The sequence below is a fragment of the Sciurus vulgaris genome (genome assembly GCF_902686455.1).
Source record: "Sciurus vulgaris genome assembly, chromosome: 17".
Taxonomy (NCBI): Eukaryota; Metazoa; Chordata; class Mammalia; order Rodentia; family Sciuridae; genus Sciurus; species Sciurus vulgaris.
In genome coordinates, this window is record NC_136478.1 from 41,368,935 (window position 1) to 41,381,415 (window position 12,481).

At 40.9% G+C, this 12,481-nt stretch overlaps 1 protein-coding gene across 4 annotated transcripts in view; it reads left to right on the forward strand.

The window, feature by feature from the left end:
• Positions 1-232: 232 nt before the first annotated feature.
• Positions 233-12,481, forward strand: part of DPY19L3 (dpy-19 like C-mannosyltransferase 3) — an 82,571-nt gene continuing 70,322 nt past the window's right edge. The window contains exons 1-3 of one of the 4 annotated variants that reach the window (XM_079119906.1): positions 233-366; positions 2,156-2,297; positions 5,071-5,204. In XM_079119906.1, the coding sequence (XP_078976032.1) occupies positions 2,195-2,297; positions 5,071-5,204 (237 nt within the window). In that variant the 5' untranslated portion in view covers positions 233-366; positions 2,156-2,194. Of the gene's footprint in view, positions 367-501; positions 837-2,155; positions 2,298-5,070; positions 5,205-12,481 lie in introns of those variants that run through there. The other 3 variants (XM_079119907.1, XM_079119908.1, XM_079119905.1) reach the window with 3 other exon arrangements.

The window sequence follows — 12,481 nt, forward strand, 5'->3', positions numbered from 1 at the left end:
CTGCCAACAGGCTGGGCAGGACCAGCGAGCGGAAGTGCGCCGCTTCCTTCCGGCCGGCGCCGCACGAGACGGGGAGTGGCGGCGCGGGAGGGGGTGGGGCCTCCCGTTAACAGGCAGCTTCTGGGACCTATGGGTGCAGCCGTAGCAGACCGGCCTCCCCGGCGCGCCCCTTTCCCGGGTCTGCCGACGCCCCCCGGCCCCCCATTCCACCGTGTTGCACAAAGCTCCGCTGCTGCCCAGTCCTCCCTGACCCTGCCGCGCGCTGCGGTCTGTCGTGAGGCCCCGCCCCCGCGGCCCTCGGCGCCGCCTAGCCTGGCCCGCTTCCTTGCCCACCGGAGCCGCGCGTGAGGACCGCTGAGACCGCAGGTCTGTGGCTGCGTGTCGGGCCGCGAGGGGACGCGCGGGCGCCAGGCTTTCGCGGCGGGCCCCAGAGGTCCCGCGGGGTGGGCGGGCGCGGGCCCGCTGCTCCTGCCTGGTGGCGTCTCCCGGATCCCGCGGCGACGGCCGAAAGGCTCTCGGGCAGCCCCGCCCCGTCGCGACGCGCAGTCCGGGAGGCGCGGCCGTGGCACTCTGGGCGTCCGGAGGGGACAGAGCACGCGAATGTCCGGCGGAAATGCAGGGTCGGGGCTGAAAGTCCGGAGTGAGCAACTTTGCGGAGCTACCTCTCTGCAGTTGGCCACGAGGGCGGAGGGAGGGTGTGGGTTTTGGGCTCGAACCTCCGCGACCACTCGCCGTCCTGGGTGAGCTGGAGCAAAGCGCCTGAACTTTAGCTGCCGGGCTCTGCCCGGTTATCTATCAGATGGGGATGCCAGGTGCTGTTCGGGTGTGATGCGCAGGTAAGCGGAGCACAGTGCCCTGCCGCGCCCAGAGGATGCGCACTGCTGTACTAGTCATTCTCACTAATAAAGAATTGCTTGCAGGTTCTTTTGCATACGTTTAAGATGGCATTCCTTTTCGTTTGCTGGAGGAACTTTTGTTTCATAGTTCGTGAAACTACAGCAGTCTAGACACATAACTAACACTTTTAGTATTTGTAGAATTTCTGACTGAACATATTAGAATATATACACTGATGTCTTTAAAACTCCTCTCCTCCTTAGAGAGGGCATGGCCCTAGGATTGGGCCATTTGGGGGAATATGCCCATCTCCGGCTGTACCACTTTGCTACACTCCTCTCTCGCTGCTCCAGCTTCTTCTTTCCGGTGCTTGAAGGCATAGAACTTAAGTCTGTTTTCCTTCTCAGGGTTTTTTTTAATGAATGAATGAATGAATGAATGAATGAATGAATGAATGAATTGTATCCTATTGGTTGGTTTTGTTCCACAGAGTAAGCTGTTTGCCTTTAGGAATTAATAAACTGTTGAAACAATCATGTCAGGCTACTGATCATATTAATAAGTAATTAGCAAACGCTACTCATTGTTCAGAGAAGTGAAGCAAGATGTTCTGGGGGACTAGAACCAGCTTACTCACTGCCACCACACCCCCGCCTCCTACTTGCAGCTTCCAAACTAGGCTGCTGCTCCCTGCCTTTACTCCCACTGTTGCTCCCCGGGATAGCAGTTGCCCTGATTGGCACACCCCCGCCGTCATCACCACTGAGGCATAAAGCTTCCAGCATGAATTGTTGTAAAGAACACAGGTGTTAAAATTCAGAAACAGAAAAAAAAAATGTTTCAGTTCTTTAAAATCTGGCTGACAACAAGTTTACTATTAAATCTCTCCCACGTGGTCAGTTCTGTGGGAGATACAAAAGATCTATTGCCTATGGAACTGAAGAATGTAACTGAAACTGTGTGTGATTATGCAACAAATTGTATGCCAAGTGCTGTGGCTCTGGGAAGGAAAAGATCAGCACAGGCTGAAGTATCCAAGAGGGCTTCCTGGAAGGTAATGGGCAACCATGTAGCTCACCTGTATTCCTAAATTCTGGCAGTACCTGGAGAACAAGCACTTCATAGAGTTGAGTTAAATCTTTCATATTATATCTTGAATGTAGATTTGAAGACTGATTGAGATTTGGATGAGAAAATGGCAGGGCCTGCTAAACAAGGGACAGCAGCCCAGGTTGTCACTTAAGCACACATGAGCAAGGGGTATGTCGGGAAGAGGGGACTGGCATATGGATGGGCAATTTATTTCTGTTATTTGTAGAAGTGGTTGGAAGAACAATGCACGTAAGTCTTTGACACCATGATGTACATCCGGCAAAGAAAAGAGGTAAAAACCACAGAAGTTTCTGAAGATTTTCCAGCCCAAAAAGAAAATGTGAAGTTGGAAAATAAATTGTCTTCTGGTAGGTGATTTACATTAAAGCAGTGTTTTGAATTGTTTTTATTTCTGCATATTAAAATATCACTCTAATAGGGTAAAATTTTTGTGAGACGTAACCACTGAGTAACCTTGTTCCAGCCTCCGAATATTCTGATTGCTATTAGATTATATTGGTTTTACAGTTATAATTAGATGAAAGAGCTTTAATTAGAACCCTTCATCTATTGTGTATTCATTAATTTGTTGGTTATGTGGATCTGATCCTTTGATACTCTAGAGTAAAACTTTACCCATCCAGATTTTAGTGTATTCCTATTTTTCTTGTTTGTGAATGTTGTTTACCATAAGCAGCCTACCTTGAATGAGTTTCTCGTTTAATTAAAGCATTGAAAGATGAATGAAAAAATTTGTATTTCTTTATTCACAGTTGAATTCCTGAAATTTGCCATTTTTGGAGAGGGGAACAGGAAAGTGATCAGAACTTGATAAATTGTTCACATAATACTGAAGACTCACTAAGCAACACATCAGACGGCATTAATTGCCGATTTTTTATCTTCTGAGTTGCTTTCCTAAGTACAGTCAGAATTTTAAAAGTAAGCATGAAAAATTCCAAGCCTATCAGCCATTTTGAATATCTGACAATTTATATTCTTTGCAGCCGTGTCAGTTCTTACCAGACAGCCAGTACGTATTTGAGGAAGCAGTTTGAAAAAAGAAAAGAAATGTGTGTTGGGAGGTCTTGTGACTCAGCTCAGCTGTTTCTATCTACTGCATTTTAGACAATACAGAGTAGTTTCTGAAGACCTTATGCAATGCAAATTCAAATTTGTTTGTTTTACATTTAAACACAACTTTGGGGATTGTTTTTTTACCAAAGCAATATTTATTCATGTCAGGAGAAAAAAACCTGAAAACTAAAGAAAAGTGTGAAAAAAGGAAAAAACACTCCCCCCCAAACTCACCCATCCCATGATTACCCTGGATGACACTATCTTGCTGTCTAAATGTTGTTCTTGCACATGTATACCCATAAGCAATCATATATATGTACTTTTACAGAATTCAGGTCTACCTACTCTTTCGAAAGTGGCTGTTTTTCTCTTACTATGTTATGAACATGTAAGTCAAGCAATATATTTTTTAAACAAATTAATTTGTTTATTTATTTATTTATGGTACTGGGGATTTAACCCAGAAGTGTTTTACCACTGAGCCCTTTTTATTTTTATATTTTGAGACAGGGTCTCACTTAAGTTACTGAGGCTGGCCTCAAACTTGCGATCCCCCGTCTCAGCCACCCAAGTCACTAGTATTATAAGCATATTTTTAAAATGTCATTGGTGTATAATATTCCGTTGTGAAGCTATAGTATAATCTATTTAACTACTTCCTTGTTGGTGAGTACTTGGATGATTTTTCTAACCTTATTCTAATACAAATAGAATTTTGGTAAATATCCTTGTGGTCAAATGTTTGTTTTACACTTTAGTTATTTTCTTGGGGTAATTGCCTAGACTTGGAATTCCTGGTCAAATGGTATGCTTACTTGGTGGCTTTTATTCCTGTTGCCATGTTGCATTCCAGAAAGGTACTAGTTTTTCTACCAGCAGTGTTTGGAGATGTCAATTGTTTAACATATATCCTTTCCAAACTAATATTAATATTTGTAAGCTACCACACTGACCAAGACTTTTTTTTTTTTTTTTTTTTTTTTTTTTAATTTGGTAGCAGGAATTGAACCCAGGGGCATAAGTTGCTGAGAATGGATGAGGGCCTCCATTCAGTCACTGAACCACATTCCCAATACTCTTTAGTTTTTTGGTTTTTTGTTTTTAAATTTTTTATTTTGAGACAGGGTCTCACTGAGTGGCTTTGAATGTGCACTTCTTCTGCCTCAGCCTCCCAAGCCACTGGGATCAGAGGCATGCACTGCTGTGTCTGGCTTGGCCAAGAGTTTTAAAAAGTATAGTTCATTGTTTTGATTTGCATTTCTCTAACACTAATAAATTTGAATGAATTTGAACATCTTTTCTTCAGTCTGTTACATTTATTGGCCATTTTTTTTCTTTTGTGCATCATCTGTTTCCCACTGAAATAGTCATCATTTTTTATTATCCTGAGAACATCTAGTATTAAGGACATTTAAACTATCTCCTTTAAGTTAGAAGGTTATTTTTCCTGTGAGGTTTTTTTTTTTTTTAATTGTAAGTAATCAAGTTTTTTGGAAGGTTTTACTGAATAATCTACAAATTATAAGTAGATCATCTAGATTATTTACATCCTAGGCTTGTAACCCATTTATTCCTCCCTTTAGCCGACTTCATATATGAACTCTAACTATTCACCTATGCCAGGCATAGTTCCTAGGCGTTAAAGATGAATAAGACAATGTACTTGGCTATGAGGAACTCTTTTTCTAGTTGGCAAAATGAACAACTGTTACATATACAGTGGGATAAAAATTAGAATGGAAATAAGCCAGGCACAGTGGTGCATGCCTGTGGCCCCAGCTACTTGGGAGGCTGAGGCAAGAGGATCATTCAGGCCAGGAATTTGAGACCAGCCTGGGCAACACAGTGAGACTCCATATTAAAAAAAAAAGAAAAGAAAAAAGAGAGATAATGAAAATAAGTCTGTGGCATCACAGAAAGGAACCCTTAACTGTCTTCTGGGGCAGGGGAGGCTTCACATCAATAACAGGCAGCTGGAATTTAACTTACTTTATAGTCTAAAATACAACTTTGAAATGCTGAATTCCTTATACTCATTCATCTATTTGATTTTTCTGAAAGGTTGTGCCAACAGAAGATTTTGGAAGATTCTGTCATTTACAATTGGTGGAACTATTGCCCTTTGCATAGGACTTCTTACATCTGTCTACCTTGCCACCTTACATGAGAATGATTTATGGTTTTCTAATATTAAGGTATGAGTTTTTTTTGTTGTTGTTTTTTTTTTTTTTTTTTTTTTTTGTTATATGTCTTAACCATCAGAGTCTACAGTAATTAGCCATGTGGATGAATGACCTAAGACAGTATAGTTAATGTGTGTGTGTGTGTGTGTGTGTGTGTGTGTGTATTATTTATTTATTTACTTATTTTAGTTTTGGATGAATCTTTATTTATTTATTTTTATGCAGTACCAAGGATTGAACCCAGTGTCTCACATGCTAGGTGAGCGCTCTATCACTGAGCCACAACCCTAGCCCCAAGACAGTATAGTTTTGACATAAAAGATCTAATCTCTTAGACGGTTTAACTCTAGAGTAAAAAGGCTTGTGTTTGTTATTTTGAAATAACATATCAGAATTTTTATAATCAAATGAATTTTCTCTTTCATTAACTTACTCTAGTTATGCTGCAATTACTATAAACTACTAGTATTTTCAAACAATGGATTGTGAAACTGGTATAGTCGATCGTAAGTAACATTGTTCTTGAATACTAGAGAATACTATCATATATGGTATGGTTGAAAATTGTTTTGTGAACTTTTTATTTTGATCTTATGTATGTATGCATGTATGTATGTTCAAACTGAGTCACAGTAGAAAATGAATCTTATTTTTCCTGTTGGTTGCAAAAGGAAAAAACAAAGTGTACCCTTTTTTCTTTCTTTCTTGTCACTGAGGATTGAATTCAGGGGCACTCTACCACTGAACTACATCCCGAGCCCTTTATTTATTTTTTTTATTTTGAGACAGTGTTCTGATAAATTACTTAGGGCCTAAGTTGCTGAGGGGCTGGCCTCAAACTTAGGATCTTCTGCCTCAGCATATCGAGTTGCTGGGATTATAGGCATACACCACCATGCCTGGCTAAAAGCTACTGTTCTAAACCGTAGAGTTTTAATCTGGCCACATAGATGGACCTCAGTATGTTTAAACTTCTCTGTTATTATATGTAAATTTGAGAGGGCAGGCGAACCATACTTTTAATCAGATTTTTATAAGGGCCTGTGACTCCATAAACATTGTTTCTTTTAAACAGTGCTTTACTCTGTCTCTCTCGCTTTTCCAGAACCTCTCTTGGCATTGTTTTCAGAACAAGCATATAACTTTATGCAAGGAAGCTTATACATTGCCAGTGTTTTTGACCCAGCTATACCTAGTTTTTGGTTCAGTATATCATGATACTAGTGAGTACTGTTTCTACTCACTAGTTGCTTGCAGAGGTAAATATTCACCTTCAAAGTTGAAGATTTGTCATTCACGAGGATGTTCAGAAGCATGAATGCAGGTATAATGTCATTTCCCGAAGAGTTCCTAAAATGCTTTGAGCTTTGATCCTATTATGGGAATGAGTCCCCAAAGGAGACTACTTGGAATGACACGTATAATATGAATAACTTCCAGCACATTTGTTTTAAAAACTGGTGGATTACTTTATGGATAGGACATATATCTATGTACATATTTTTATGCAAATTATCATGATAGCAAAGACTAATAATTCATATCCTTCAGTAACATGTGGTTGGGTTTTCTTGCCAAGAGAAATTTTACTCATTCATATTTTTATAGTGGAGCACTTTTAAACATATTTCCTACAATTAAGGAACGCAGTGCTTATTTATTAACATAGGTATTTTGAATAAAGGCTGAAATATCCCTCTGTGAGCATATAGCCACAATTAAATGTTAGCAGCAGTATAGAAAGGAGACATGTTGAAAGAGATCATACAACTTAATTATAAACTGTAAGTCTAACTCTTTAACTTGAAGCTTATTAGTGGCCTTGTTAGCATCCTTAAAAAAGCTTATTGTATTATTAAGAAACCTGAGCATCCTTGATTTTTCTCTTTACTTTCACTGCGTTAAGGAAATCATTTTATTTTTACACAGTATTTACTGAGTGCCTGTTCTGAGAACATTGAATTAAACTCTATGGGGAGCATGGAAGGAATGAAGAAATCTGAATTTGCCAGCAAATTTTCCAATATAATGAATGAATTCAGTAAATATATATTATGCACTTACAGTGTGCCCACAGACTCTTTGCTTATGGTAACAGTACCACTGAATAAGATAAGACCTTGCCCCCAAGGGACTTGCACTTTTGAGGATACAGGCAAGTATCCAAACAGTTATAAGATATCCCAAATCAATCATAAGATGGATGGGACAGAGAGCACTATGGGAACACAGAGGAGTGAGCAGCCTGATTGGACCATGGGAGGTCAGGGAAGGTTTTCTAGATGAAGTGATGATTGAGGAGACCTGAAGCATGAATTAGCAAGGCAAACTAAGGAGGAGAGGTGATTGTCATAGAAGAGAGCCATTTACAGGAAATCCAAGGGGCAAGAAAGCCTGGCGTCAAGTTTGGCCATAGTGCAGCACGACTGTGTCGATGGGGACAGACCAGGAGTGGTAACAGGCCAGATCCTGAAGACCTATGCTTTGTGTCCCAAAAAGCTCTGTGAATACAGTAGTGAGCCCTGTTTTTAGTGATGTTGTCATTTTGGTGTTTTAAAACGATGGCTCAGGCTACAGTATGCAGAGTAGATTTGGAGGGCAAAACAAAAGTCAGAGGAAGCTGCTGAGATATTCAAGTTCTGCAGATTCAGTAAGATCTGAATATCCAATTAAGGTATTCAGTAAACGATCATCTTCTGTGTGCCAGATATTCTTTTAGGCCCTGGAATATATGGAACTTAATTCTGATGAGGAAGAAAAAAAATCAAAAATAAGCTGTAGTGGAAATCAAACAGGATGATGAGATAGTCACTAGAAAGCTACTTGGAAGTGGGGAGTGAAGCAGGCTACTTTGAGGACACGTCACGTAAAACAAGGCCTAAGTGATGAGGAGCAGCTAGGTGGAGACCCGTGAGAATAGTCAGAGCAGAGGAAACAGCATGCAGGAAGGCTTACAGTAGGAATAAATTCGACAAATCTAGAATCAGACAGAAGGCACCTGTGGCCAGAATTTCATGAGCAATGAGAAGAACGGCACAGGAAGGGGAAGATCTGTCACGTTGGGCGTCACAGGCTGGAGGGAACTGGAGAGAAGTGAACAGAGCCAAGATTTATGAGTAAGACTCGGAAGGATGTGTGATTCGTTGCTTGCGGGGGAAGGGATCAAGAGGGAAGAATGGCCAGTGACGGCCTGCTTTGTACCATGAGTACATGGTAAATGGATGCACATGCCATTCTCTGTGACCGTGAACACTGGGAGGAGCTGTTCTGGAGAGCGCAGTGACTTCTGACTCCAGCCACCCAGAGTTAGGACAGGCTTCACAGAGTCCACAGAACTGCCCCCACTTCAGATGCAGTTGGAGGTTTGGAGGTTCCTGGGGACCCTCCGTTCTGAATAGCTGACATCCTGTAATCCACAAGAACAACTCTGGAGAACTTGGGAAAGTGTCATACTTGAGATTAGTGTCATTATAGCAAAAGGATGCAAACTGGAACAACCCAAAGGAAGAGATGCAAATCAAAGCTTCCATTGTCCTTTTCCTGTGGAGTCAGGCTGCATTACCCTCTTGGCACATCACCGCGTGACATTATTGTAGGCTATTGCCAAATAGGGAAGCCCACCTGAGCATTAAGTGTCCAGCTTCCAGTGGGGTTTCATTATGTAAGCCAGATTGATTGAATCATTGACAAAAGGTTGATCTCAATCTCCATTCCCCACCTCCACAGGTTGGGCTGACACCGTGTGACTCAGAGTCCTCCTGACCCTCTATTCACTGGCCAGGCCATCCTCTGCCCTGGGTCACCTATTAGCACAACTGTCAGATGTGGTCTACAGAATGCATCTCAAATAACAGAGACACTCTTATACCTCAGATTCCACGTATTTAAAGGCCGCTTCCTAGGAACTGAGGACAAAGAATAGTCCAATGCTTTATTCCTAGAGTTTAGAGGCTACCTCCCGGGACCCAGGGACAAAGACCAGCCAAATTCTTTACTATACGGAGGCCAAGGCAGAGGTTGATGAGTTCGGGTTTGCTTATGCAGGGAGGCACTTTCACAGCAATCCAAGTAAAGACAGGGAGTAAGGGAAGCCGGGTTTATGGCTATGAAGGCAGGAGGCCCATCTGTGTTGGGAATGGACATTTTCATATTACCAGCTTGTAGATGTGTGGGCGAGATTGTTGCAGAAATGTGTAGCATGAGAAAAGAAAGAGAACCAAGGCCAGCTTCTGTCTGTGCCTCAGATGCCATCTGGGAATCCATGAAACTGGCATATCCTCTAACAGGTTTCTCCCCACCCACCACCCTGTCCCCTGAAAGCTGAGCTACAATTGAGCTCAGAGTCTTAGTGAGTCTTTTCCCTTTATTCAAGTGGTACCTCATACCACGAACCCCCGCCGACCCCCGCATCATAAGAGGCGTCCTCTGATGTGGTTACCATTTCTCAAGCTTGATACCTCTACATAAACATCCAGGTTATTTTTCTGTGTCCACAATCTATTCAGCATTGTTCAGTTGAACTCCCTGGAATAAAGGCAATGTTTTATTTCTGCACTGTCTCTTATAGTAGGCATAAGCCACATATGGCTGCTGAACATTCAAAATGTAACTAGTGCAACTTGGGAACTTTTTATTTAACTTTTATTTCAACTTTAATTTTAAAATGTAATCTTATTTTAACATTAATTTTCTGTCTGTAAGTAATAAAAATCATAACCATTACTGATCAGCGACCTTACGTACTTAGTCAAAGGAAAAGCTCATGTTCCAAGCATATGGATCTTCATAAATTAACTCAAAATTTGCACCATGTTCATACTGGGGAATTAGAAAGTCTTTGAAAAGGGTGAATCTGTTATCCCTTCGTATTTGTGGTTTGTAACTTACTCTTATCAAAATTACTAGTCTCTTGTTAATGAAAATGTGGTTTTATTTTGAATACCTTGAATCAGTAATTATTGTAATTATTCAGAGGGTAAAAAAAATGGCTTATAAAATAGACAAGTCATACATTGAGTTTTTGATGCTTTCAATGTTCCTTGCAATTTTAATGTTTAAAAAAATGGAAACCCTGAAGCAGACACTTAAGAAAATATACAGGTTTAAATGGTTATAGAAAATGTGTATGTGGTATCCTTTCTCAGCTTATTTTTTAAATTAAAAAACTATTTTCCTCCTATCTTAACCATTGTGTTTTATTTCCCTTGCTGGGAAATTGAAGGTATTAGAGTTTTTTTAAAATATCCTTTATTGAATGTCTGCTGTGTGCTTGGCACTGCTTCAGGTACAATTGTACATGTTTTACTTAATCTGGCTATCTCCAGAGCCCAAACACTTTAGTTCTAAATTGTCCTTTAAATGCATCCTGCTTTTTCACTACCCTTTATAATAAACAAAACAAACTAAAAGGGCAAGGCGCATGTTCTTCCTCGCCATTGCTGCCCTTAATGCCTGGCACATTATCAGTGCTAAGTAAATAACGGTCTGTTTGGAGTAGAGTTGACCTCTGGGGTTGTGAGGAGGAGGGAAGGCAGAGAGAGGGAGTCTGCTGGCTGCTGTGAAAGATCCGGCTTGGCGCTGGAGCAGGAGGGTGCAGCTTGTGAAGCGTGCCTCCAGGGAGAGGATGTCCTCCGTGCTGCAAGTAGGAAGCCAGGCTGCGCATTCCAGTGATTCCTGTGTAGTAGATGCTATAGTACAAGATCGATATGGTCTTCTTTTTTATTAATAACATGTATTCTATTTTGTTGTTGTTGGTGGTGGTGGTAGTGTACAAACTGTGCTGTGGCAGTGACACAGATTTTAAAACAGAAAACACTGCTTAATACTCAGTGCTCTTATCAAGAATGTTTTCAGGGCTGGGGATAGAGCACAGTGTGGAGCACTTGACTAGCAACACAGGGTCCTGGGTTTGATTCCTAGCACTGCAAAAAAATAAAAAGTTTTCATTTTTTCCTTCCATTCTTCATCCTATTTGTGTGTGTGTGTGTGTGTGTGTGTGTGTGTGTGTGTGTGTATTTTTTACTTATTTATGACCCTAATATTGTTTTATAATTTGATTTTTCTAATGTTATATATTTTCCCATGAATCATTCCATAACTTTATAAAGCTTTCACAGTTATTTTGTAAATTATTATGGTTATATAATTTCATATTTTTGAAGTTTTTATACCTTTGTTATTTCACTTTGTCCATGCTCCCCAATTTGGGGGAGTTCGAGTGTTTCTAACTGTGGTGTTAAAGTCCTGAAATTGCCTATTTAACATCTCACTTTAAAGTGGCAGTGTAAATATGCTCCTTTATTGGAGTTACCTCAGAGCAATTAAAGAAAATGAAGGTGGTCAGATTCCATCTTTTTCTATTTTTTTTTAATGTTAGAGATTGAACCTAGGGCCTCGCACATGCAAAGCAATGCAGTCTCTACCATTGAGAGGTACTCCCAGTCCAGAGCCCATCTTTGATGAAACTAAGAAAGGCCTGTAATCTGGAAGGCAGCCAAATCCAGTAAAACTCAAAGACGTGTAAAAGATCCTAAAAGAGGACTCTCCAGGCTGCAGACTTCAGCTGAAGCTGGCAAAACAGTCTTCCTAAGTTCCTGTTGTATCCCAAAGGGTAAAAACCAACCATCCCTTGATTAGGACATGGGAATGGGTGGGAGGAGCAATGGCAGAAGCTTCTTCTTGTGTACAGAAGAAGCAAGCCAGGCAGACTGAAGAGTCATCATGGAGACAGGCCATAGTGATGGGAAGTGGATCTTAAAAGAATCGGAATAGAGAGATACAACTTGGAATCGGAACAACCCTAAAGCTGTTAATCTCTGTTGACTAAATTAAGAAAAAGACCAAATACTGTCTTGTAAACTATCTGATATCCTAAGGAAATTTCTCACTGACCTGAGTTACATCTCTCACTCTCCTCTACATGAACTTGCCCATACAGGTAGTTGGGGTGGTAAGAACTTGCCGTGCTCAGAAAAGACAAATAATTGGGAAGGAATTAGCACAAGGTCTGTAGAGTGATGCTGTAAGTAAAGAGGGAAGGAAAAACCAAGAACAAGTGGTCGATGAAGAAGAGTCATCAGAAAAATCTTACAGCAGAGACATGAAAATTATGACCTAATATGTCACCGTAGAGAATAAAGTGTTCGCCACTGCGGAAGATGAATTCTAAGCAGAGCACAGGAAGGTATCTACTTTCTAGATGGAGTTATAGAAAGATAACAAAAGGAAATGGAGCATGCTGGCAGAACTTAGACAAGAAATGAAATTAAAAAGTCTATGGTGTCACGTGC